Source organism: Pagrus pagrus (genome assembly GCF_965226575.1).
Source record: "Pagrus pagrus genome assembly, chromosome: 19".
NCBI lineage: Eukaryota > Metazoa > Chordata > Actinopteri > Spariformes > Sparidae > Pagrus > Pagrus pagrus.
In genome coordinates, this window is record NC_140203.1 from 1940377 (window position 1) to 1967877 (window position 27501).

Sequence of the window (27501 nt, forward strand, 5' to 3'; positions counted from 1 at the left end):
CAAACGGCACACAGACGGAGCTAGCTGCTAGCATGTGGATGTAATGAAATATTTAGCAGCTAAAGAGACACACATGTAGCTCAGGAGCTGCTCATAATGAATACTTATGTTGCTCTGTGTCTGCTAGAAGTGTAGAGGTGCCATATTTGAAACTTTTATGCCCCCAAGTGGCCAAAAAAAGAAAACAAAGATAAATTCCTGCAGATTTAAAGTTCTCATGAACGGCCAGAGGAGCATTAATTTCTTCAGCATGGTTTAGTGTTTCCTGTAAGAACAGACGGCTGTTGTAGGGAGGGACTGTCGCAGATATTGATTAGCATCTACAGCAGCAGATAGAGCAACATTTGCATTGCACGGCCCCCTAGCTAGCATTCTGCTAACTCTGCATGGGCGGGACAACACAGCCTCAGAGAAGGACCGAGGTGGTCCTCTCGTCAGGTTTGACTTCGGAGACCCTGTGATGGAGTCAGCAACTAGGACCGCTAGCTGAGCTACCTATCTAACAGCAGCTACACTCAGCAGCATTTAGCGGTAACTGTAGCAACAAAGCTAAAGATATCTGTCCATCAGAAAACACCTTATAATACCTCGGTGCTGTAGCTGGCCTCCATGGTTCTCCTGGTCCGGAGGTGCTGCTGGTTAGCAGCAGTTAGTTTACTTTCAATCAATCAAGTTAATTAACCTGTTGAGTCCGAGCAGATATTTCCTCAGACCCAGTGACAGATATACCGATAATGTTCCCTTTATTTTGATACCATGATTATTCAAATAGATCGTGTAGTTGCAGAGATACACTCAAGTATAAATAAAAATGAACTTGACTTGAAAACCAGAAAATACATTCGACATAAAATATGAAAAATGTTTTTGTTGTTTTCCAGGAAATTACAAACTCTAAGAAAACCTACAGATCTACTTCTTTGCCATTGTTGAGCCTGATACTAGTGTACAGATGAGATGTAGAAAAACACACGTGTGATAAAAACATTTAAATATTGATTTTGACCTCACGGGAACTTTAAAATATATAATAGTTACCTGTAAAATAAAATGCTTGTTACTGTAGCTCGCCAAAGTCTGGCAACCAAAACGCTTTTGCTAAAAGTTAAATAAAAGCTCTGTAATTAGTCAATAAAACCACAACAAGTGATTTCATAAATGTTTTATAAAAGCATAATTAAAACACATAAACTTACCTTATTAAAGAGAGATGCAGCTCGTTGAGATGGAGCTAATTACATTTACTTTATTTATTGCTGGGTAGTTTTTTATAACAATGACTCATATAAATGTAAAGTGTGTAGATATTATTAATGTTTTCCTGTAAGATGCAGTAGAGTGTAATTATAAAGCAGTATAGAGTTTAAATTTGTCTTAAAATACCTCAGAAAAGTACTCAGTTACTTCTCAGGAGTACACACGGAGGGAAACAGAAGATAAACGGTGGCGACGTTGAAGGAAAAAGTCAGTTCTTCAAGTTGTAAGAGAAGGTTTTATTACCAGTGCTATTTACATAGAAATAATACAGCCTTGCCCATTTCCCCCCCTTCAATGCACACGCACACACCCACAATCATTCACACACACACACACACACACACACACACACACACACACACACGTTTGTATCCAAGAATATCTCAATACATCAGAAATAAGACACATTCTCTCTGGTTCTTATACAACGTTCAAATGAAATTATCTGAAAAGAAATACGTGGAGTTAACTCGACGTGGACGACGATGTGATGTCGTGTGCCGTGAAAAAAAAAAAGAAAACGGAGCTGAAAGCGTGAAAGATGAAATGGATGTGAAACGAGGAATCAGGTCGAGGTTTTCACATTGAATAATATCAGCTCGCTCGGGTTTGTCTCCTTTCAGACGAATTAAAATATTGTGTCTTTTAATGCAGATCCTCGCGAGGCTGACTTCTGCTGACACTCGGCCCTGAAGCTGCATAAAATTATCTATTAGCATTATTTAGAGCAGAAAGGAAAAAAAACGTCCTCTGCGGCACAAAGATGTTCGTGTGCGCACAGAGCCGGACTCTGCTGCTTTGAGCTGAGCTTTTTTTTTTTTTTTTTTAAATTCTGTGTGTTTTAAGGCCACTAGATGGCAATGAGTGCTTCAGAGCAGACAGTGGTAATGTCACAGATGTTGTCTGCCCCCTCTTTTGTTTTCTGTCTTTAGAGGAAGGAGACCTCAGCTGTTGAAGGAGATTCTCCATTATGGGTTCAATGTTCTTTTCAAAATCATTTCCATTAAAACATGTTTTTTAAAAGGGACAGTAACAAAAGGAAGGTCAGGTGAAGCAGTCTGCAGAGCACAACTATCAGGGCCGGCTGCACGGGTGTGAGATCTGTGTGTGTGTCTGTGTGTGTGTGTGTGTGTGTGTGCGTGCTTGAGTGAGTACAAGTGTCTGTATAATTGTGTACGTGTTTTGAATAATGGTATAGACATCCATCTTTAGAGCTATGATCAAGAACACTTTTTGTGCATTAAGGGACTTATAGCTAAGATGTGTGCTGGAGAACATCAGCGCCGGTGTGTGTGTGTGTGTGTGTGTGTGTGTGTGTGTGTGGGTGTGTGTGTGTGTGTGTGTGTGTGTGTATGTGTGTGCGTGTGTGTGTGTGTGTGTGTGTGGGTGTTTGTGTGTGTGTGCAGTTTCCACCAAGGAGCAGCCTTGGATTTGACATAATGTCTCACAGAGGTGTACAGAGTTTTTTTTTTTAAAGCAGCGTTTTCTTTTTTTTCTGACTGAACCGTTCGTGTCCTGATTGCCACATAAGTGTTTGTGTGTGAACATTAAAGCGTGAATTAAAAACCAGCTCCTTTTTTTTTTATTAACATCGAGTGTGTTAGAAATGGAGCGACAGAATGAAAAACAAATATTTTTGCTTTGAAGCGACGGTTTGAAATAAAGAAACAGAAAAAAAAAAAAAGAAAGTGTGGTGAGAAATTAAGAGAACTAACGATGTCCCCTTTGGCATTTCTCTCTAATGTGTTTCCTATTAGAAGATACCTTCGTTAACATCGAGGGGAAGGCGAGAAGCAAGTTTTTGCTGGGTGGAATCTCAACATTTGTTTTAAAATAATTCAAGTCCAGTAATCCAGGAAGGGATATGCTTTGGAGCGTCTACTGGGCAGCAAAGCTGTCCCACTCGTGTGAAAGTCAGTCCGATTTTAAAAAGTCCTCCTGAATTAACGAGGCTGAGACTCGTCCCTCTACCAGGCTGTGGTCTCTCCCATCTCCTGGCCTTGGTGGGACATGGGAGCGCTGTAGCTGGAGTTACTCGCCAAGGAGAAAGGGGGACTGGGTCCGCCCCCGTAAGCCTCCCCCGGGACAGGCTGCAGGGAGCTCGGTAAGCCCGGCTCCGGACTCGGGGTTTCCGCATGGGAGATCATGTCCGTGAACCTTTGGTCGTCTGAAGGGTGGTGTCCGGATCCCTCCATGGCTCCGGGCCCAGAGCCCAGGATGTAGGGGGACTCGGCCGGAGACTGAGCCTGCGAGGACGGAGGGCCGTGGGGGAAGAAGTCGTAGTTACTTCCTGGTCCGTAGTAGTCACCTTGGTATTCTGTGGAGGGACAGAAGAAAACATGGAGTTAGACTCTGTCACCACCTTCACACCAAAATGAGCGAGTAGATGCAGGTTTTTTAAAAGAAACAGACTTCAGGAGACGAGTTTGACTTTCTGTTTATTTCTTCCTTGTGTGTGTGTCATGTTCAGCGTCACAAACACAAACAGGAAGCAGCAGATAGTATACCTCATCAGACGACATCCAGAAGACGTTAAAACAGGTTTGTTAAGGAGTGAGACATCTCACTTCTGTCCCATCTCTGTTGAGAGTTGCACACGAGCAGAGCTGATCAGGCAGCTAACGAGCACCGACGCCACAAACTACCTTTTAAATCTTCACTTTTACTTTATATATATTATATTTCATTAATTTACTTGCAGCAGATATTGTGTTCATGTAAACTGTGATTTTGTTGTTCTCGTCACTAAAATACTGGAAGAAGGCGTCAACGTGTTGTTTAAAATGCAAAACAACTTCTTTTTAACGAACACGTTCTGACACGAACACACTGATTTATTCACATTGAGGACAGAAGCCAGACGTTAGCGGTGTCAGTGGGTTGCATCAAAGATTCTGGTCCACATCCCAACACACCCGCTGACCCGACCACGTAGCCCTACTCCTCTGCGGTACGATGTCCTGATTTTTGTCGGGATAAAGATTATTCAGAGGAAGACTCTTAACGTTTCCACGTACTACAGCACTCTACAGGCAGGACGGGAGCACAGGCTGCAGACGTTATCCTGTAAAGCACCGCTGGTGTTCACTTTTTTATTTGAAGACTTGATTGATGGCGTGAATTTGGGAATGATTGTGAGCGTCCCTGCTTTTCCATCTCCATCAGATAAAACGAGAGAGATCGCCACGGCTGAGGACGGCGCGCTGGAGTCGTCTGATGACGTACGAGGGCCTCGAGGGGTCGTTCAGCTCCACAGGGGGAGATTTCAACCACTGGAAAACGAGCGTTCGGATAAAAACTGGAACTGGAATCGAGCCTTTGAATATACATAAAAACACCCACGGCGGCGTGCGGTGCCACACACACCTCCACCTCCACCTAAGTGGTGAAATTGATCATGTCCAATTTCCACCCAAGCGGTCTCCAACAGCCTCATTTGAGTGTATAAACAACTCCACACCTCTCCACCTCAGTTCTCTCGCCTTTTTACACACTGCATTCATCTCCCTCACTCATTCAGCTCGCAGCCATGCGTGCTCGCCTCGATGGATTCCCCCGCCGAAACTTCTGGATGTGGATGAGGAACTCCAAAATGAGATCCCAGCCTCGCCGCCGCCTCGCCGGCTCCCGTCGGCTGCATCTCTCCGTCATGTCTCACGCTGCCTCCAGGCAGACGTCCCTCTCCTGAGCCCCCGCCGATCACGCTCCATTATTCCCAGCATGCAGTTCAGTTCAGCGCCGCAACTAAGGGTTATTTTCACTATCAATTAATCGGGTAATTGTTTTCCTGATCAATCGATCGATTGTTTGTTATAAGAGATGTGAGTAAAGAGGGAAATCTGCTCCTGCTCCTTCAGTCGACTCTGAACAGATCGGATTAATTCTGGTCAACAAAGAAACATTTTGATTATTTAAAAAGATGATTTGTCATTTTTTTCTGCAAATATTGTGATTTTAAATATTTATATTGTGTTTTTTTCTTTAGTTTTGAGTCTTAGAGAGAAAACTTTGAATACATTTCAATAAATTAAAGTAATTAAACCAGAGAAAAGCACAAATCTTCACAGATGAGGAGCTGGAAACACTAAACAATGTTTAGCATGTTGCGTGAAAATAATATTAAAGGAGCAGTCTGTAGTTTTGTTGGAGAAATGTTAATGAGGGGAGAAACAAACTGACCTTAAAGGACAACACAGTTTATACTGTTTTACTTTGTTTACATGTGGCGGACCCTGCCACCTTTCTAGCTTCAAACCTTATTTTCCTCTGAGAGCAGCTCGTTTATTCACTGATGGAACAAATACATATTTCTGAGTTTGTGTTATTACCTCATTAATATTTTAAATATTAAAGTTCTCAGTTTCTCCAGAAACACACAGTGACCCTGTAATAGATTATCAGAACATTCGCCAGTCAACGAATCAATTAATTGCTCTAAACTCAGGATTGTCGCTCCTCTGGTCAGTTTCCTCAGGTCTGTCCACGTCATGCTGCTTCCAGCGTCGCAGGAACTTCACCTCATCAGCTCGTGGTTTCAGCAAGAAGGTTTAGGATCGATGGCTCGGTGGTGACGGGGTTACCCCGCTCAGTTTACAGCGTTATCCCCCAAAAAGATTTTTATTGGGGTGGCCGGGGTCGTGACACACCAAACTACAGGGCCACGGCTAGCTGGTTAGCAACACAATGTATATTGTGTTTTTCTTCACATTTTGTTGATTATTTTAGTTCATGTTTTAATGTTGTCAACTAAGATTATGACATTTTGCACCTTAAACATGTTGTAATGTTCTTGTACGTATTGGACAGGTGTGAGGTGATTAATTCACACAAATCGATCAGCAGCATCTTCATCCTGTAACTGATCCACACCTCTGAAGCCTTTTTAACTAGAAAACACAGACGTCCTCTAAATAACTAGGATTCATCATCTGAGGACCATGAAGAGCCACGTTTACATCGCAGGAGTTTCCCCCCGGGGACGACGTCTTTCTACCACAGGGACCAGGGTCTGAATTTAAACCAACAAGAAATAACTTCCTGGAGAAATATTGTTCAAATTCTGACAGTTTGGGTCGTTGGCCCGGGTCTCAGTCGACTCAACAGTCAACTATCTTTCTGCGAGAAGTTACATTTGGTTGTTTAAATTCAGACTCAGGTTCCTGATGTAGAAATACATCCAGTTCTTCCACAGGTTCCTCGTCTCTGCAGAAAATTCCTGCGTTGAAAACAAAAATGTCCAGTCCTCGCAGGAGTCGTCACCTTCCTCATATATCTGTGTATGTAATCCAAACGTTGTTGATGTATTTCAGTCAGCAGAGAGTTATACCTCTATATACGTTATCTACCTTGTGTGTAGAGGAACCTGTATCTATTAAAGCCACAGCTGCAGACTCTCTGACTGACGTCCTTCTTGTCTCAAACTCTCTCCGTGTTTTTCACTTCAAAGCAACTCAACGTGTCACATTAATGACAGAACACAGAGCAAATTCCTGCTTTTCACAGAAAATCTCCAGAACACACCAGGATTTACAATTATTCTCTCCGTAACCTCCAACACTGACTGACGTGTTTATACCTCTGAGAGGTTTCAGGGAAATCTGGGCCCTCGCGTAATGTTTGATGTCTCAGGTTTATTCACATTCATGCGTCCAACATGGCAACGTGTTATTTATGAGTCTGAAATCTAAACGCCGTCCTTCACAATCAGGATTCATGACAAAGGGTTCAACGGTTAGTTGGAGCAAATTACTTTTAAAAAATCTGTCACTTCTGGTCGTTTGTAGTCGTGCAGATACTTTTGTATTTAAGCGCTCAGGTTTTATTTCACTCTCTGATTTCTGTCTCCTCTTTAACACAAAGTTCAAGGAAGGATTTAAGAAATCATCAGTAACACGTGTTTCCACAGTCTCCATGTTTGAACCGATCACATGTTTACAGGACGTTTTGCAGATCCAGAGAACAGAGAAGCTGTTTTCTAGAAATAAATCGTTCTGATGCTTCAGGCAGAAACTTCACAGACACAAATCACAAATAAATCCAAAACCACCTGTAGATTAATTGTAAACTTTGATTTAACGAACCCTTTTTTTGTTTCTAGCAGAGCGTACGTGAGTCACATCGGTGCAGCTTTGACATCTGTTCAGTACAAATTCAGAATTAATCAACGAACCAGCAAAATGAGCTTCTCTTGCAACATCTCAGAGCAGCTCTGTGAGGTATGTAATGTAAATGTAAAAAATATATATATATATATACAGAAACGAAGAATCGATTATCAAAAATAGTTTGAAACTAAATCTCTTGCCGTTGGCTGATCGATTAGTTAGCTTAGCTTTGCTCAAAGACTCACTCTTATTTGTTTAATCCAAAACAAGAACCGAAGTATGACAGTTACAGGTTGTAGCTCTCCTCGCCCGAACACGATGTTTTCCTGACTCCTCACCAGACACAGTGTTGAAGTTAAAACTGATATCATATCTTTGTTTTGCAGAACAACATCGGTTCAGTCTGACTGCACGATGATCCTTTCAACACAGAGACGTTCTCATGTAGCCGATTACTCCCCTAACAACCACGACCCTCCCGTTGCCGTCTGCCTCTCACCTTCCTCTATATTCACCTTCCCAATCTGCATCCCCCCTCCGCTGCACATCACCTCAGTGACGTTGAACCCGTTCAGCAGCACCTTAAGCTGAGATCGACGGCAGACTTCACGTCCCAGATGTTGCGCTCACATCTCTCCCCTCTCTCGCACCATATGCTGCTCTTCTCACTCCTATTTCAGTCTGAACAGGCTGAATCAGGAACCAACAGGTTACACATCGCAGAACATGTTTCCCCAATTATAACGACCGCTTTTAAATTCACCGTCGCACGCGGCTTCTGGAGCAAACGAGAGCTGACGTGACTGAACCGTTCGATGTCACTAACAGGGCCTTGTTAGTTCAGGCCGACCTTGAGAACGAGCTCGTGTTGTGGCCTCTGAGTGTGTGTGATGGGGGTGGAGGTGGAGCTGGAGGGAGGAGGAGGAGGAGGAGGAGGAGGAAGGGGGAGGCGTTGGCTCTGAAAACTATAATTACCCTCACGCATGCAGACGCACTATACCACACACAGGCATTCCTCCCTGTGAGCAGCAGCAGAGGAACATAAGGAGGCAGATAAAGGCGAGCAGACGGGCCGGAGCTGCTGCTGCTGCTGCCGCCGCTGCTCTGCTGCACAAAAGGGTGTGAAAAGCAGCGAGGAAAGCAAGAAAGCGCGAGGGATGACTGTTTTGTCCTCTGTCCTGTCCTCTGTTTTCCCCTCCCACTCTTTGCGCCGCAGCCTTGACGGCTCCGGTTTATTGTATGTTCAGTGCCCGAGTCCGTCAGGTAGACGTACAGCAGCTGTATAGAAGCCGGGTCGAGATGTACACGACAGGTGCATCTGGTTTTAATCCTCCAGTTCAATGCGAGGCTGCTGTCGCGCCGATGCGCCGTTTATTATTCGATTGCCCACTTGTCTTGAAATGATTTCTTTTCTCTTGATCCAGGCGACCGATAGAGGCTTGAATTCTCTACAATCCAGATTTATTTTTTTTTTTTTGTTCAAGTGCTCTTCTTCTTCTTCTTCTTCTTCGTTGAAAGACTATTGATTCGAAGGTGTCGACGGCAGCTGGAGATCAAATTGTATTCCAGCTCACGTGATTAGATGTTTCATTTCATCAGCAGCTCATCTTCACATGTGGAAAACAGCAGCGTCCAACAGGAAGAAGAAGCGACACATGATTCAATGTGAAATTAACATTTTATCAGTAATTTAAAGGAACAATTCACCCAAAAAGGACGATGAGTTTGCCCTCTGTATGTTTTTAATTCATTTCCTGACATGATCCTGATATTAAAATATAGATCTTTGTTTTCACGTGACCAGTGACGGAATGTAACTAAGTACATTTACTGAAGTACAATTCTGAGGTACTTTACTGGAGTATTTCCATTTTCTGCCCCTCTATACTTTCACTTCACTACATTTTGAAGGCAAATATTGTACTTTTCTACTCCACTACATTTATTTGATAACTTTAGTTACTACTCACTTTGCAGATTACACGCTGCGTCAGAACCAAAGTGGCTCATTTTTAATTTAATTTAATCTAATTGGCAATTAGACAAAAGAAACACTGAAAATTTGATCCGATAATCGGCCAGTCGTGTATAAATACATGTGAATATGTATAATTTACTTCTACTTTTGATACTTGAGTACATTTCATATCAGATACTTTAATATTTTAACACAATATCTTTTACTCAACTATGACAGTTGTTACTTTATATTAATTACACATTCTGTAAAATTACGACACTATGACAAGTCGTATGATCATTTTCCCGAAATATCCCGATAATTGTCAGGATCTTGTACGATAGTTTAACATATCTGATCTGTGAAGTCTCGTAGTCCACAAAACATTTGTGTTGATATAACACGCAGGATAATATTGTGTAAATAACTTCAGTTTCCTGCTGCTCTCTCTTTGTCACAGTAGGTGGCGGTGATGCGCCTCAGCACCGGTTCCCAGCCGCCAGACAACTGACGAAGAAGAAGCCGCAGTAACTGTTAGCGAGCTAGCTACCAGCACAGTGTGGTGCTGCCGAGCCGCCAGGAGGAGCTGCAGGCTGTGAAGACAGTTGTCATGGTGGACAGACTGTGTAATTACATCGTCACGTGATGCATTTCCCCCGAGCTAACATTGTGAAAGAAGCGTCATAACCTCCGCTACATTTGAGCCATTCGGTCCATTAACATTTGTCAAGTCTAGAAGAGCTGTGCGATTAAACTATTTTATCTACATTTCAGTTTAGCCGGGCGCTAAACCAGAAGTTAGCCAGCTTGGTCTCTAGTGCGCTCAACACAGAAGATCCAATTATTTTATTTTTATCGCCGTCCCTGGTGTCTGCATCCATGAGTGTACTTAATAACAACTCTCCTCCCTATATTTGCATTTTGACTGGAATTAATTTCACGAAAAAGGAGGCAAAACACAACAAAGTTAAAGATTCATTAGACTGATATAGATATCGATATTCGATAAAATCATTATCATGAATTCTTTTGGACACGATAATCTGATTTCCTGACAGCCGTCGTCCGGGTGCACACGCTCGGCAGCTCGTCGAGGGTGAAAATGAGTAGAAATTGACTGAATTTTCGTTTTCTGGTAAAGAACTGATTGTACGTTAATTTCATACCTTTGTATTACATTTATACTATTATACTACTTCTACTGATAAATGAGTTCCTGGTTTTCATTCAGTGGTGCAGATTTGTTGGTCCAGGTGTGTTTGATGGGGTTTTGAGGGACGTCTGTCTGCGGTGCCACGAGAGTCCACAACCCTGCTTAAGACGGCCTCCCCCCATTGTCCTGTAGGTTAACCTGATGAAGGTCTAAGTACCGAAACGTTGTTGGCATTAAACTTAATTGCAGGTGGAGTGGAGTCTTTTTCCTGATGTTCATTTCATAAAAGATTTCTCTAGATCTTTTGCAGCTCTTAAATCATGAGAGATTCTCCCGTCTGTTGTTTTCCACATGTGAGAATGAACTGAACAAGAAAACACTGATATCAAGTGTCCAGCTACTAAAACTCTGTTTTACTGTGAAGCTCCAGAAACGAGACTTCACCTGGTTCCTGTTCCTTTAAAGGTACGTTATCTACCCTCATTTGCAATGTCCTGGTCAGTGAATGCAACACCACACACACCTCTACCTGTTTCCTCCTCCTCCGAACCAGCCGAGTGTAATTTCATGACCAGTTTATTGTTAAAGAGGCCTCAGCTGTCGAGTGTCGACCGTAAATGTGACACAGTTGTGTAAAATATTTTTTGACGTGAAGCTGTAAGTCTGTCTTCTGTCGCCTGGAGTTAATATATCTTCTTCAGTTTACTTTCACTTAACACTTTTAGAAATGAATCTTTTGTTGAATCTGCTCTGATGTGTTACTTTCCTCCTTCCTTCTTTTTCTACCTTCATAATTAGTCGAAGACACCGTCGCTTTATTTCTCCGGAGTAAAGTAGCAACTTCTTTGTCTGAGACTGACGCTGGAGAAGTGAGCAGAGGGTTTTTTTGTGACCTGTAAAAGCTGCTGAGGCTTCATCTTGATTAAAAACTTAAGAGACACTAGAAGAGCGACACCTTTCTACTGCAGAACGCCACGAAAATCACACTGGATGTACTTTATTATGATCATTACAGTGCGTTATTACACTTTGCTACTTAAGAATATAGACACATCAATATTAATTACACCTTCTGAGCGTCTACGTATGAAGTATCTGCCACCCTGAGAGTCCGATTAGACTACACCTGTTCCTTTAACCTCCAGGATGTGTAACAAGCTGCACTAAACGATATTTATGCTTATTGTGGTCCTTCAAAATATTTCCTTCCAGTCGTCTGAGGTGAGCCAAGCTCGACTTTGTGTTTTCATCCATTAAGCAACAGTTTTTAAAGTGTTATTTTCCAACTAGAATCGTGACAAAAGGGTGTTGCATCGTTGAAGAAAACATCATGTAACCGTCAATGTCCAAATAAACCGTCCATGAAGTCGCAGGAGTGTCCAGCAGATGTGTAATCTGTATGTAAGAGCCTGATATGTTACAATCAGCCTCGTTGGAGCTGCTGACGGTCGCACAGTATTAGATTTTTGACGTGAGGGTGAAACAGATCATCAGAACAAAACACAGACCCAGATTCTGCGTTAATATAACAAGAGGTGGTAAATCATGTTCAGAAACACACTAGTAGTTCATTTCTTACCTCCGTAGTAGCCGTAGGCTCCGGGTCCTAAGATGTCCGGATCCTCCAGCCTCCCTCCCAGGGGCCTCATCCTCCTCGGGCCCCTGAAGAAGGCGTGCCGCCGGGCCCCCAGAGCACTCAGCTGCTTCATCCGTCGCTCTTTGGATCTTCTGTTCTGGAACCAAACCTGCGAGGAACCGGAGAGACGGAGGAGGTCAGACCGCAGCCGCTCCAACGTTCCTCACTCACTGTTTTCTTTTTCTTTAATCAAACTTCTTCCGTCTCGTCGTCGTAAGATTCAGACTCTGATCACAATCACTACGAGACTCAGGCCGCTGCTCTCTGCACGAAGAAACCCCGCGCTGACAGAATGGAAACAGATTAATATGTATCGACTTAATATGAATCCTGATCATTTTTAGGTAATTTCACTGATCTATTCAATTTCATGCTCGCTGTTACAGAGCTCGCGTCGGAGCCATAATTCAAATGGAAGTTCGAAATGCTGAAGTTTTCTGAAACATCCCTCGAAAATCAGCTCCAACTAGTTTTTCATGCAAATGACAGAAAGTATTGTTTCTGACTGACGATGCTCGCAGCTGTCTGACACCTCTGACACTGTGAGCTGTACTCACTGTGTTACAGTTGTGTTGTTATTCAGGTTTAAATTCATGGAGCTCAACATCTGAATGACTAAAAATCAGTAGAAACACAAAAACATCTTTAATACATGTGCATATGTTTAGTTAATTAGACTGAAGTTAATCGTTATTTCACTGCTAACAAACACTAAAATGTTTTATAAAGCGTTCAGAAAGCTGTAGTTTATTGTTAAGTTGCAGATGATGAATAAATAAACCGTGTAGTTCATCTTTTATTCATATAAAGCTGCAACTGATGTTTATAAACTTTTACAATTTCTTAATAAATGGTTCATAAAACATGTCATTGTATGTTAACGGTGAAATAACTATTAATTAAAGGTTAATTAACTGTAAATGATCATTTATTAATGATGTTATTATAAAATGCAACCAAATCAATTAAGTTAAAGTCCAGCAGGGCGGCTCAAAGTGAGGCCCGTGGGCCAAAGCTGGCCCGTGATGAGGTTTGAGTCGGGCCGCCAGATGTTTTAATGTAAACAAATACAAACTGTTTATGTTGCTTTAATTTCTCACGAGGTAAAAATGTTTTACTTCATGCAAATGTAATTATTTTTATACACTGTATACATATATTTATTGAGTCATAAACACACTTTAGATCAGACTTAGAAGATGTAAATGTAGTTTTCCTCTCGACTCTCTGAGCTTCTGTAAAGAAGCATTTTTCATTTTGTCACAAGAGGTTTGCTTCTTCTCGTGGTCCAACGTTTAGTTTCAGTTTTGGCATCAGTGCATATATGTAATGTATGATCTTTATATATATATATATATATATATTTATATATACACACACACGGGTCATTTACACTGAGGACGCTTATTTTTTAAGAGCATAATTACTTAAAAAGTGCAAAAAATATCTTGCACAAAGAAATGTTAACTCATAAATGTGATTAAATTCATGCATTTTCTTTTCCTGCCGTGATTCCTCATGAAATCCAAACATTACATCACCGAAAATCATTTTTCATGAATATATTTATACAAACATCAAAGATTTAAAGACCAAGTCAAAAATGAGTGAAAGAATAAAGAAGCTCCTGACGAACAGCAAAGTAACATAAATATAAATATACGAGCTCGTGATCCTCTGTGACCATCACTAATAACTGTTGGTTCATTTATAGTTAATTAAACTTAAGTTGATCATTACTTCACTGTTAACAAACAATAAATGCTTTAATAAACCATTTATTAACCAAATGTAAATGTTTGCATCAACGTTAACTTTATAACGGCCGTCCAGATAACTTTTATAAACATCCGCTCCCACCTGACAATAAACAATCGCTTCATAAATGATTTTCACCGTTTGTAAAACAGTAAAATAACTATTAAATAAAGTTGAACTAAGTGTAAACGTTCCACTTGTGAATGATGGTTATTGTAAAGTTGGAATAAACAGTCAGAGCTGTGAATCAGAGAGTATAAAGCTCCTCGGTGACGTTTAAATAAACTGTGTTTGAAGAGGAACAAAGGAGGATTTTCACCATATGTCTGCATTATGAGACATAACACATCTTGTTTCAGCCTTTGCATCACTGCTGCATAATGATGTATGTTCACCCCCGGCTAGGCTACACCAGAGGCAGAATCCCACTGTGCTGCAGATTAACAAACACACACACACACACACACACCCACACACACACACACACAAACACCTAAAACCACTTAGGCTCTGTTCTATGTGCTCCAGCAGCAAAGGCGACACCTGCTTATTGAGAACAATCGTCTAACTGTAGGGTACATTTTTATGGAAATGCTCTCGCTCCCCTCGAGAGAGCGTTGCTTAGGGATTACATACACATGCTGGAGACGCAGCGTGGCTCACAGGGCTCCCCGCGCTCAGAGCAATGGTATTTAACACACAGTGAACAAGCAGGAAGATGACGAAACGCAGCCTCCATTTTGGCTCCGAGCAAACACGCGAGGGGGTGGGAGGATCACGGACGGAGGGGACGGACCTGCCCGACTGACTGCCTGATGGATTGATTGATTTATTGACTGTTTGTTTGAGCTCTGTTGATGCAGCCTGCAGTATATGATGTAGACGAGGCGGGTGGAGGTGTCGGGGGGCCCCCGGTCTGCTCTAATAAGCAACGGGAACGAGGCTGTAAGTGAGTAAGAGCAGAGAGGTGGGAAAGGGGAGGGTGGTATGTAAATCTGTGAAATCAGCGATAATTACAGTGAGTGCACAAAAAGCCACATCACAGTTGGCAGAGATGGTGCTAATCATCCTGACACAGTCTGCACCCAGACACCAGTGTGTGTGTGTGTGTGTGTGTGTGTGTGTGTGTGTGAGTCAGACAGAGCGAGGTCCAAAAACAGTGTTCGCTCGTGTTTTTACTGCAGAACATGTTTGTTTGTGGGGGGGTTCCTCGCGCCTCTGGCAAAAACAAAAGTAACCTTTCACTAATTTCACGGCTGCGCAACACAAACGATCACGGGAACAAACGCTGCTGCACAAAATGTATCACATTCATTTAAAAAAGAGAAGAAAAAGATGTTTGTTGTATCCGTGAATCAATAAATTGGATTAGTGGATCTTAATTTCAGAGAATAAATGAACGGCTGCAGATTTGGAGACGTGGAGCAAGAATAGAAAAGCAATTATTGTCTTTATAATAACCGTAATAAATGATACAGTTACAATAAAATGCTTTATAAATCATTTATCAAGCAACTGCTCATCATATGTATCGTATTATACTTTGTAAATTGTAAATAAAATGGTTTATTTAACATTTCAGTTGGTTAACAGTGAAATAACTGTTAACTAATGTTTAATTAACTACCTGACTGTCATGTTTGTTATTTCTTTCAGTAACATTAACAAGTGTCATTATTAATAAATGGTAAATCTTTAGTTAATTAAACTTCAGTTAATGTTGTTTCACTGTTAACAACAATAAAATGCTTATTAAACATTTATTAACCGTTTACAGAGTATTATAAACATCAGTTGCAACAATAAATGTTTTTTAAAACATTTATTGTTTGTTAACATTGAAATAACTAATAACTAATGTTTAGTAAACTATGAAGGAGAAAGATTTTGTAATAACCAACATTATAAATGAGAAATTTTAATTAAAATTTAAATGATTCGCTGTTAACGAACAATAAAATGCTTTATAAAATATTCATTATTTAATGTTTATAACATGTTGTAAACTGTTAATAAATGGTTTGTGAAGCATTTCATTGTTTGTTAACAGTGAAATAACTATTAACTAATGTTTAATTAACTATAAATTCAACATTTATTATTGATGGTTACTATAAAGTGTTACACAAAGAGGAAGGAGGATAACATTCTGTAATAACCATCATTTATAAATGTTATTTCACTGTTATAAATAATATAAAATGCTTTATGAACTATATAAACTATATTTTTTATACTAAATGATTATTAAACACTGTACAGGTCATCTTTAATCATTACTCAGGTCACCATAATACGGTTGATGTTTACAGATGTTTAATAAATGGTTTATAAATCATTTAATTGTCGTTAACATTGACATAACTATTAACTAATGATTAATTAAGTATTCATTTAACATTTATTAATGATGGAAGAAAGAAAGAAAGAAAGAAAGAAAGAAAGAAAGAAAAGTAAGACTTTATAACAACAATAAATAATAAATAATTATATTTTATAATAATAAAATGCTTTTCAAACCATTAATGAAGCGTTTGTTTCCTGTAAAGTTAATAAATCCTGTGCGGTTGATCTCTAATCATTATCTCCGTGTCCATTATTGTCGTCTTCACAAACTGTTTAATAGTTTATAAAAACATGTCATTGTTTATTATCAGCTGAATTCAACTGTTAACTCGAGTTTAATTAACTCTAAATATATAATTTTTTAATGACGGTTATAATAAAGTGTTTACATTAAGGTCATTTTTAAAAACCTAGAGGAGTTTATCACTAAATTATATCATATATCTTATTAATTTGTCTTGTTTCTGTTGCTGCTGCAGGATGATGGTCAGCTGTCATGAATATAAAACTCATTAAGGCAACACGCTGCCTCCATATGTGTGTGCGTGTGTGCGTGCGTGTGTGTGTGTGTGTGTGTGTGTTTTATATGAAACTACATTAAATGTTAATTATAACTGGTCTGTCTTTGTCACGTTCAGTTATTTTATGATTTTTGGAGGATATTTTTCTTTCCCATGGAATAAAAACAGGAAGCAGCTCGTGTGCAGACGGTTCTGAACGTGCACGTGTTTGGACCTTTCCTCTCCAGCTGATAACGAGGCCTTCAATTAACCCTCGGAGCATTTCAGCAAAAAGAAAAATTAATGTATTATTAAGTAATTCCGCTGATTTATAATCCGTCATTTCTCTGTTAATTTGTCTTTGTCTGCGCGGATCCTCCCCCTCTCATCGCCAGCACAGCCCCCGCAAGACAACACGCCAGCTCGTCTCACCTGGATGACCCGCATGTTCAGTCCCGTCTCCTGGGCCAGCTGCTCTCGGATGTGTCGGGTCGGTTTCGGCGTGGCGACGAACGCGGCCTTTAACGTTTCCAGCTGCTTGGCCTTGATGGTGGTCCGGGGCCCCCGCCGTTTGGTCCCCGAGTTCTGCTCCTCATTCTCAATATTGTTCGTTTCCTTATCTGAGGACGTTGAATTGTCCGTCTCCTTTATGTCGTCCTGTATCGGGTCCTGCAGATCCGGCGATAAACTCCTATCCGTACACGACGACACTGAGGGGAAACAAACAGGAGGAAGGTCACGATCCGAAATGTCAGGGAGGAGGAGGAGGAGGTGGAGGAGGAGGAGGTGGAGGGTGTGTGCGCTTTAATTAGGCCTTGAGATGCGCACAGGCACACAGACAATACAGTTCACAAAATATTTACACACAAAAATGTCTCCAGCGAGATGTTTTCCAAATCAAATATTTTCTTTTCTTGAAATCCACCCACCTCTCCGCGGATTCGTTGTGCGTAAAAAGCTTTTTACGCACAAAAAAAGAGATGCTTTTTACGCACAACAAATTAAAACCCAGGAACAGAATTTTTTTCTAAAAGCAGAATTAAATCGTATCTCACATGTTTGAATCTGACGTGTTAAAATAAACATGTGTGCAGCAGGAGATGGCAACATGATGTTGGGCGTGCAGACTTTCCCATTGCGCGCTCTCAGCGGATCCTGGCGCACAATAACACACCGAGAGGAGCCATTGTGGAGAGAGAGAGCTGGAGGTAAATATTGAAACCATTCACCTGACAAGGTTGTTGTGAAATTCTCTCCACGGACAGCTGGAGACGTTCAACAAAAACCTGAGTCTCTCCGCCTCCACCCCTGCCTGTCTTTTGTCCCCCCTGAAAGGCCGGCTGCCATTTTATAAATCAGATATTTGTCTAATTTTTAACCGGATAAAAAACAAACATCATGGCCACAAAGATGTTTGCTTTTAGAGATCGACAAAAGGGGAGACAAAAACACGCACACACACACATATCACGGTTATAATTATTATTGATTACCTGAGTTCAAGTTGACTTCCTTGATGGCCCCGGAGCTCAAATAATCTTCTTTGCACACGAACTTGTTCTCGTCTATCACGTAGAGCTCCTCTCCCGTGGACAGCTGCTTGTTACACACCATGCAGGTGAAGCAGTTCAGGTGGAACACCTTGCTGCGGGCTTTGCGCACCAAGTCGTTCGGCGAGATTCCCTGCAGGCAGCCGGCGCACTTCGTGCCAAACCTCCTGCGAAAAAACGGAGATTTAACGTCAAATTTGTGTTTTTATTAAAAAACAAAAGCGAAATGACACGTGAAGAGAACAGCAGCGCACAAAGAGCCGCCGGAGCCGCTGTTCGGCAACAAAACACTGGATTATTATTATTGTTTAAAAATGTTGGAATCAGATTTTTGTTAATAAAATGCGTTGTTATCATGTAACAATATCATATAAATAGAAGTCAAATTATAAAATATATAATAATAATAATAATAATAATAATAATAATGTGCTTATTCTTTCTCGGAATCCGAGTAAAAACCCGGATAATCATATATAATATTTAAGTATTCAGTCATTTGTAAACAATATTTAACAATAAACAAAACAATAAACACCCTGACTGTGTTGACAGAAGCGGCGGAAATCATTCATAGGAATTTTCTAAAAAAAACGAGACTTTTAAATCTGGAGCCAGGAAAAGCCTCGTGCTCATTATTTTGATGGAGGTGCTCTGACAATAACCCCACGCACAAAAAAAAAAACGTATTAGTGACAATCAACACATTGTAGCGTGGGGATATATTATGGGATTAGGCAGAGCAGGAGCATCTTAGCGTGGAAATCTGCTCTTAATCCATATTCACCCGCTTAAACACCGCGTGTGAAGACTCATCAATTTGATACACAAACAGCCCAAAAAATAAATTCAGGATGGAGAAAAAAATCCTCCTGCTGCTGCGACAGGAAGGAAGGAAGAAGAAGTGTTTTAATATGTGTGGAGAAGAGGAGGATACAAACAGCTGACTGCTTTTTATTTTATTTTTTTATCACCTGAACTGATTTTTTGCGTTTCTCCCAGCAGATGCTGCAGCTCGCGCCGGCCTCCTGTACCTGCGGTGCTTTAAGCCCTCTGTGTGAAAGCATCACTCCTTTTGTGCAGCATTGTTTTAACACTAATGTAGGCTTGTCTCTCCATTTGCAATGGTATCGCTCCACTGTCTCCCCCCCCCCCCCCCTCTTCTTTTCACATGCACGGCCGAGCCTCCCCCATGCGAAGGGGGCACAACTCTACTTACACAACAAATGGACATATTAGGGTGATTACTGTTTCGCCTGGCTAATGGCTGGCCATTTAAAACCCGGCGCTTGATGGGGACCTGCGGTAATATGATGGCCGAGGGCCGCGCGGGGCCAATAATAGCCCCGTCCCGACAAAAGCCTAATGTGTCTTACATGTCATTAGACAATTTGGGAGAAAATAACTGACACATACAAATGAAAATGATGCTAAGAGAGTGCGACGGGACAAACAAGGGCTTCACTTATCACTCAATTACCTGAAACACTTTTTTAGGGATTGTGAAGCGGTTAATAGGCTGACGGCGGTGTGAGGGAAGTGTTTGTCTGCATGTTGAAAATAGATAAAAAACGCTCAGCACGGAAAATTAAATTTGTAGCTGTCCTTTCTTTTTATCGCAGAGGCCAAATTAAAAGGCCACACGCTCCATTATGTGGCCAATATTTCACAATAAAGTCCTGCATTTTTCAAAATAAAGCAGTTTTATTTTGACATGTATTCTTCTGGAAGCTGTTTTATTATTTTTTTTATCCACGCGCACGTTAATAAATAGTTTGAACCTGTGACCCCTGAGCTCACAGGAGTTTTAAGGCCTGATACTTTTGATTTCTCTTCATTTATTTTGATATTTCTCAGATTATCGCGTCAGTATGAATAATAAACTGTCATTCTGGAGTCCAGCCTCTGTTACCTGAAAAAGTCCATTTTGCAATAGAGCTTCCCGTCCCTGGAGAAGCACTTCTCGGTGAGGTTGCAGTTGCACTCGCAGCACTGGACGCACTTGGCGTGCCAGGCTCGGTCCAGCACGTTGAGGAGGAACCGGTCCAGGATGGGCCGTTCGCACCCGGCACAGTGGACCATCATGTCTCCGGCCTGCAGGACGCCGAGTGCCGACCTTCCCACACGGACTGCGCTGCTCGGACTGGGGCACCCCGGGTCTACGCGGAACAACGTCTTGGCTCCGGGAGGTGCGCTGTCAGGCGAAAACTGGAGGAAGCTCCCGAGTGACAATCCCCTGAGCTGTGGTAGTCCCGCTCCGGTTCGCTCGCCCGTCCTGGCACTTGTCACAATCCACAATCCAGAGCAGAGGAGGTGGAGATCTCAGCCGCGCCAGCTGATGGACTGCGTAATGGACGAACCGGACATGTTTTCTCACGAGCACACAGTTAAAACCTCATCATTCAAACGTGTTTATTTCTGATATTTCATCCCTTCGCTCCTGCTTTGTTTTGGCTCCAGTCATTTCCTCCGGGCTCACCTCACGTCGCCACTTCCAGCATCACTGTGCCTGGGTTATCACGAGGTTTTCGCCAGCGCGGCGCGCGTCCTGCGCTCACATTGGATGACGCCCCTGTTAATTCCCGTGCACGGAGAGCCAATCAGAGGACAGTTGTTATGGTTACACGTTCATAGCTGTAGCCTCCGAGCACAACCTGAATCACACACGCCGTGCAGAAACACCAGGGCCGTGGATGCTGGGTGTTTCCAGAGGCCAGCTCGTATGTGATGGTGGTGGGGGGGTCATGGACACAAAACACACTTTATAGGAGGGAAAAACATCAGCTGCTGCTCAGGAAGCTCAACACAAAACCCTCCGTGCAACATTTAGATCGGACCTTAAACTTGAAAGTTCACAAAAACGAGCAAGGTTAGGAAATACCTGTGGGACCGGCAGGGGAGGGCGTCTGCGCGATGCATGTGAATAGACACACTGGGAGTGGGAGTAGCCGAACAAGGGCTAATGCTACACAACCTCATAATGGCCCTGTGACAAAACGCTCCTGCATCACAGTGTGTCCGCGCAAGGGTGGAGAGGAGGGAGCCGCGGGCCTTTTCTCATGCAGAAAGCTATTTACAGGGAAATGCGATGGATTAGCTGCAGCTCATCAATACGGAGAGAGAGCCCGGCCGGCCGGCCTGCATGCGCTTTAGCAGAGTGGCCACCAATCGAAAGGGGAATTTCAATATTTACCAACAGCCTCGTTTTGTTAGTTGGCAGTTAAGCAAACAGGCGATACGCTAATTCGTGTAAGTGGAGGGCTGAGACTTGTTCAGGCTTTTCTCTCTGCGCGTTAATGACGCGAGGTGTGAACTTTGGCTCATTTTACGCGCTTATTGATCGTTCAAGACAACATTTAGAGAGGAAACAAGGAAGCGAAGCACAAGTGACACATTTTAAGTGACAATATTTATGTTGGACTCAGTTACAGTCAGGGCCGCAGCCAGGATTTTAGAAATACTGAGGTCCTGGCCCCCCCAACTCCACCTCCACCTCCACCTCCACATCCACACATCCATCCAGGACACGTTGAAGACTGAAGTATACATCTGTGCATCTCTCTGCATTTTCACAGGACCGACAATCACTTGGGAAATAATATTAAATGTATTAAACTTAATTCTTGACTAAAAAGATCTTTACCGACACTTTATAATAACCATCATTGATAACTGCTACATTTATAGTTTATTAGATTTAGTGAAGTAATTTCACTGCTCAGAAACAATGAAATGCTTCATAAAACATTTATTTAATTATTTAATAATGTTTATAAATGAACTACACAGTATTTATTAATCCTTTATTAAGTATTATGAACATCAACTGCAACTTTCCAATAAAGAACTACTAATAAATAGATTATGAAGCATTTCATTGCTTGTTAACAGTGAAATAAATATAAATTTGCCATTTTCTATCGTACATAATTATTTATTTTAATGATTATAAAGTTACCACAAATATATATTAAAATATCACAGGAGATGACCTCAGCGTAGCTGCAGCCCTGGTTACGGCACATGTTACATTTTCTTCGGGTTATTTTTTAGACTTTTATGATTTAGTTTTGAGTCACACGTCTGTTTCTTTATGTTTTCTTATAATCGCTCTTTGTTGTGACGTTTCTATTCATGAATAAGGAGCACGATAATGTGAGTAGTTACTGAGGAATGAATCAGCTACGACTTCATAATTAATGAATCGTTACTGAGTAATTCAGCTCGTTCTCTCCCGGCGTGTGTCAAACAGCTGCCTGGTCAGTGATCTTACTCTTCTTAGTTTGACTCTGGTTGCAGCTGTAACGTCACTTCTTGAAGCGCCCATCAGGTGCTGCAGTATAAAGAGCGGTAGTTGTTCTGGTTGCGGGCGGTTCGGTGGGTTTGTGACCAAGATTCAAGAGTGATTACTGTTAAATGTATGTAACGTCAGAAAGTTTGCACACCTACACGTTGATGAACTAACATCATGAGACTGAAAGCAGTTATTTTAAACCAGGACAATCTTTTCCTGAACCTAACCAGGTACTTCTGGGGCCTAACACCAAACCAAAACACAACCGTAGGACAACTTGTGCATGTTGTGTTATATTATTGCTTATTCAAGTGCAAAACTGACGCTCGAGCGGCAGGTGGAGCGTCTTAGTTTGAGGTTTAAGGCCACTGACCGAGCTGGAAGTGAGAAGATACCAAATAGATCCTGAATAATATTGATTCTCGGACGATGTCGTAGATAATGAAAGTTACTAGAGAACAGACCGGGAGATGAATCATTAGGTAATGATTAGTTAGTATCTGTGATTCGACCGATTTCTACACGAGTTGTTCCTGATTTTAACTGTGAACCGGCTGCTGAGTGGAACAGACTAGTAAATACTCATTAACTACTAATTACTTAGTCATTAGTGAGGGTTAGCACTGAGTAGTTACCAGGTAGCCTCATTAATTAATAAGTACCTAATCATTAACTACTCTTTTTGTGCATCTTCTATCAACGTGAAGCATAATACTGAGTAGTCCCTAGTTTTACCTATTTATCCTAGTTTTATACAACAAAACAGAGACAAAGATTCTCAAAAAACCTTTTATCGATGATATTCACACCATATTTATATTAATATTCACATGCAGGTCATATTCTGGATCATTAGTGATGCAGACGCCATGTTGCAATCTCAAACTCCTCAGTTTTATGTTTCACTTTACCTGAAGATGAACAAAAACAGACACTTATGATTAAGTAATAAGTAATTAATGAGTCGTTAATAGTTTATGTCACTCAGCAGCTGGTTCACACGCGATCAGGAACAACTCACGGCCGCCCAGATAAATTAACTACTCAGTATTTATGAACCATTTAAGAAGTTTTATAATAAACATCAGTTGAAACTTTAGAATAAATAAATGCTTAATATGTGTTGCATTGTTTGTTAACAGTGAAACTATTAACTGTTTATTTAACTATACATGTGCCATGTTCTTTCTTTCTTTCTTTCTTTCTTTCTTTCTTTCTCCTCTCCAGATGTAGAAGAAGTCTCCACGTCTTTGGGTATGTTCGGTAGAGCAGATACAAAGTGAGGATTTAGCTCTCACCTGTGTATTTCAGATCTTTGGAGAGCGACAAGGCTGAATGAGTTTCCTCTAATTATCAGAGCCTAACGCAGCGTCCTTTAGCCTGCAAGGGGGAAAAAAAATCAGAAGAGGGCAGACACAAAGAGCCTCCGGTGGGAAAAAGAGCATGTGAGGCAAATGCGTCCACTCACCTCTTGTTTGAATGCGGCCACATCACATTGTGCAGAAAGAATTAAAAGCTGTGTTTGCTTCTTTGTTGCTCGGCTCTGCTGTGCAAACCAAAGAGCTCCAGACGCCTCACCTGTGGAGACGGAGCTGTCCGCGGTCCTGACGCACAGGACGCGCCAAGGACGAGCAACAGGCTCGTCTCTGTACAGCAGAAGATCCAACATCACAGCGTCACATAGATCTTTACTCCACTCTGCAGCATCTACATAACACATCGATACTTACAGGAGGCTGATTGAAAACCCGCCTGACCTCTGACCTCAAGCCGGTTATCATAGCATCGTGAAATGGCGTCTCGTACTATTGTATAGAAATCAATGTTTTACTGACGCCTTTTCATTCAAGGACTTTAAATGTTTGCCTCCATTTGAAGCTTCCTGTGAGGTTTTTCCACACGTATGTCAGACTGTACTCACCTGAAGACTGAAGCATGTACGGAAGCCCATTTATGCCAAAAGACAAAATGGTAAGTCGTAATAAATGTTGACTTTTTATGTCATAATTTCAACTTTTTATCCCATGATTATGATATTTGTCTCATAATGTTGACTTTCTCTTTCATAACTATGACTTCTAATTTATAATTGTGACTTTTTATCTCATATTTCTGACTTATCACATAATTTCGTCTTTGTTTGTCCTATTTTTTTTCTTTTTATTTCACAAGTTTCAGCTTTTTATCACAATTTCAACTTTTTATCACTCATCTATTATTATTTCTTTTCATTTCATAACTTTCCCTTTTTATCTCATAATTTCAAAATTTCATATAATTATTTCGACCTTATTTCTCATATTTATGACTTACCATCCTTTTTAGTCAAGTTTTTGTCTTATTATTTTTCTTTTCTTCCATAAAGACGGTTTCCTGGGTGTAGTTTGGTCTTTACATCAGTAAAACATTGGCACATTGTCGTGTGAGTCGATTGTTTAATGTAAGAAAACACTGATTGGACAATATCATAATATTTTATTAAGATAGCAGCAAAATACAGAAGTAATGATGAGAAAAGTCTCAAAGTAAAATCCTCCTTCTTTCTTTTTTTTTTTTTGCGTCTTCCAAAAACATTTTGATGCGTTCACAGGATGCAGCGCTGAAATACCAGGAAGCCTTCGAGCCAGTGAACGTTACAGAAGAGGCTTCATAAAGGACTCCAGACCATACAGGCATAATTTTGATTAACTGTTTTTATAAATGGATTTATTTATTTTGGAGTGAGGTGGTTTTGTTGGTGCACCGCAGCTGTTTACGCGCTCACAGACCATCAACCCAGATCGTTCAAGGACCAACATCTGAAGTGAGCATCAGCCCTTTTTTGTTTTGTTTGGCCTTCAAGAAATATATATATATATATATATCCTCTCTCCTCTCTCCTCCTCTCTCTTTCTCTCTTTTCATCCTTTTTTGTTGGTAATGCACAGAGAGCGATTTAAACGCTGCGCGCAAACCTTGAACCCCGCTGTCCCTTCAGTGCGCGCCCCTGCAGAACGTGGAGAGTCTGAGGATGGCGGAATTAAAGGCTAGTTTTTAAAAAGCGAGGCTAAATATCTTCCTCCTGGCCATTTGTGCTGGTTGCTGTGCAGCTTGAGCTGAAATGAAGCCATGAAGGAGGAGAAACGGACAAATATTCATCTGAAAAAAGGTGCGAAGACGCGGAGGAACAGAAACCGCCCCCCGCCTCTCCGCTCCACTCCCCTCCACTCTGCACCGTGACAGCCCGGACACCTGAGCTGCCCGGTGCCTCCCCTCTCCTCCACCCTCCCCACCTCCCCCGCAGCCGCCATTCCGTGCATGCGGTGTCACCCCAGCCCCAAAGACGCGCGCACGCACACACGCTCACACACACACGCACGCTCAAGACCACCTCCAGGGCCCCTCTTTGGCAGGGCCAGTCCCAAGGGAGAGGTTAGTATGATGGATGTCTGATTGGTAGCCCTCCCTTAGGGCCTCCCTCTCCGTCACCTCTCTGCGCTCTGAATTAAAAGGCCGTTTGTCTCCTCTGAGTCCTCAGCTGTAGAGCGCCGGCCTGCAATTTCACAGCACTCAGAGAGAGAGGGAGACCATTACAGAGGAGGTTGTCAGGGGAGCCATCAGAGCCCGGACACGCCTGAGGGACTCTCTCTTTCCCCTCCATCTTTCCCGGCTCCCCGTCTCCTCCTGCTCAGCCCACCAACACCTCCGTCCCTCAGGAGGCAGCCAGCCTCGCAAATATATAAATATTCAAGGCCTCTGTTACATTCAAGCATGTGTGCACCTATATGCTTATAAGCACGCACCGAAAATAATGTTACATGTGAACCGGAAATTTCTATCAGTCATCAGCTTCTTTCACATGTGAAATATGTGATTTCCCTTTTTTTCACATGGACACAAAACATGGAGACATGAAATCACGTGAAACGTCCTAATTCACGTGTAAATTTGATATTTTCACATGTGAACTCAAATTTTAACATGTGAACAACAAAATAACGAAGTCATTGGCTTTTTCCACATATGAACGAGACTTTATACGTTAGAAATCTGCATAAAGTATATTTTCACATGTGATATACAGTAATGTGACATGTGAACCGGATCTGACAGTTTCAACATGTGAATTATGTGATTTCCCTTTTTTTTTCATATGGACGCATGAAATCATGTGAAATATCTTCATTCACATGTGAATTTAATATTTTCAAATATGAGCTTCAATGTTGAGTGAGTAGCTTTTCACAAATATGAATGAATATGAATTACATACATTCACATGTAACTGGCTTTTTGTCACATGTGTATTAGAATTTCTACATGTGAACACAAAACAAGGTGCATGTGAAATTTCCTTATCCACATGTGACGTCCACATTTTCACATATAACATTATTTTCTGGTCAAGTGGACAAATTCATAAATTAAATGTACATTTTGAAATGTGAATTGAATATTTTCACATGTGAACTTTTTTAATTCTAACATGTGAAAAACAAAATAATAACATGACGTGAACTGGACATCTGGTTGGCTTTGCTTCACATGTGGGGAAAACAAACATCATGTGAATCCCACATTTTCACATTTGAATTGAATATTTTTAAATGTGAAAAGAAAAGAAATGTCACATGTGAACTGGACAAAGTGAGCATCTTGTCTCTCATGTGAATGAAACTTTCCACATGTGAATTACACACTTTCATACGTGATCGTCTTGTTTCCCTGCACACCTGCGTCCCTCAGGAGGCAGCCGGCCTCACAAACATATAAATATTCTGCAGCTATATGCTTATAAGCAGGCAGCGATGCATGTGCACATATCACACACGTCTGCTGGGACTTTGTCATTTGTGTTTCCATCTCTCTCTCTCTCTCTCTCTCTCTCTGTCTGTGTTGGTGGTAAAATAAATTAACACATCTAATTATATAAAGCAAGAATCAGAAGCTTTAGAAGGAAGAAA

The 27501-nt window shown here is 41.4% G+C and overlaps 1 protein-coding gene across 1 annotated transcript; it reads right to left on the reverse strand.

Moving 5' to 3' along the window:
* Window positions 1–1500: 1500 nt before the first annotated feature.
* On the reverse strand, window positions 1501–20746 carry lhx5 (LIM homeobox 5). The gene is made up of 5 exons (XM_084382548.1): window positions 20177–20746; window positions 18208–18431; window positions 17147–17424; window positions 12054–12219; window positions 1501–3574 (listed from the first exon to the last, which is right to left on the reverse strand). Exons 1-5 carry the CDS (start codon window positions 20347–20349, stop codon window positions 3225–3227), a joined length of 1191 nt encoding a protein of 396 aa, XP_084238674.1. The 5' UTR covers window positions 20350–20746; the 3' UTR covers window positions 1501–3224.
* Between the last annotated feature and the right edge of the window lie 6755 nt (window positions 20747–27501).

Excerpts from the sequence above, each read along its gene's own strand:
- lhx5 (XM_084382548.1), bottom strand. The coding sequence starts at position 20,349 with ATGATGGTCCACTGTGCCGGGTGCGAACGGCCCATCCTGGACCGGTTC. Across the intron at positions 18,432-20,176 it reads TGCAAAATGGACTTTTTCAG|GAGGTTTGGCACGAAGTGCG; the intron begins GTAACAGAGGCT and ends GTTTTTTCGCAG. Across the intron at positions 17,425-18,207 it reads GGAAGTCAACTTGAACTCAG|TGTCGTCGTGTACGGATAGG; the intron begins GTAATCAATAAT and ends GTTTCCCCTCAG.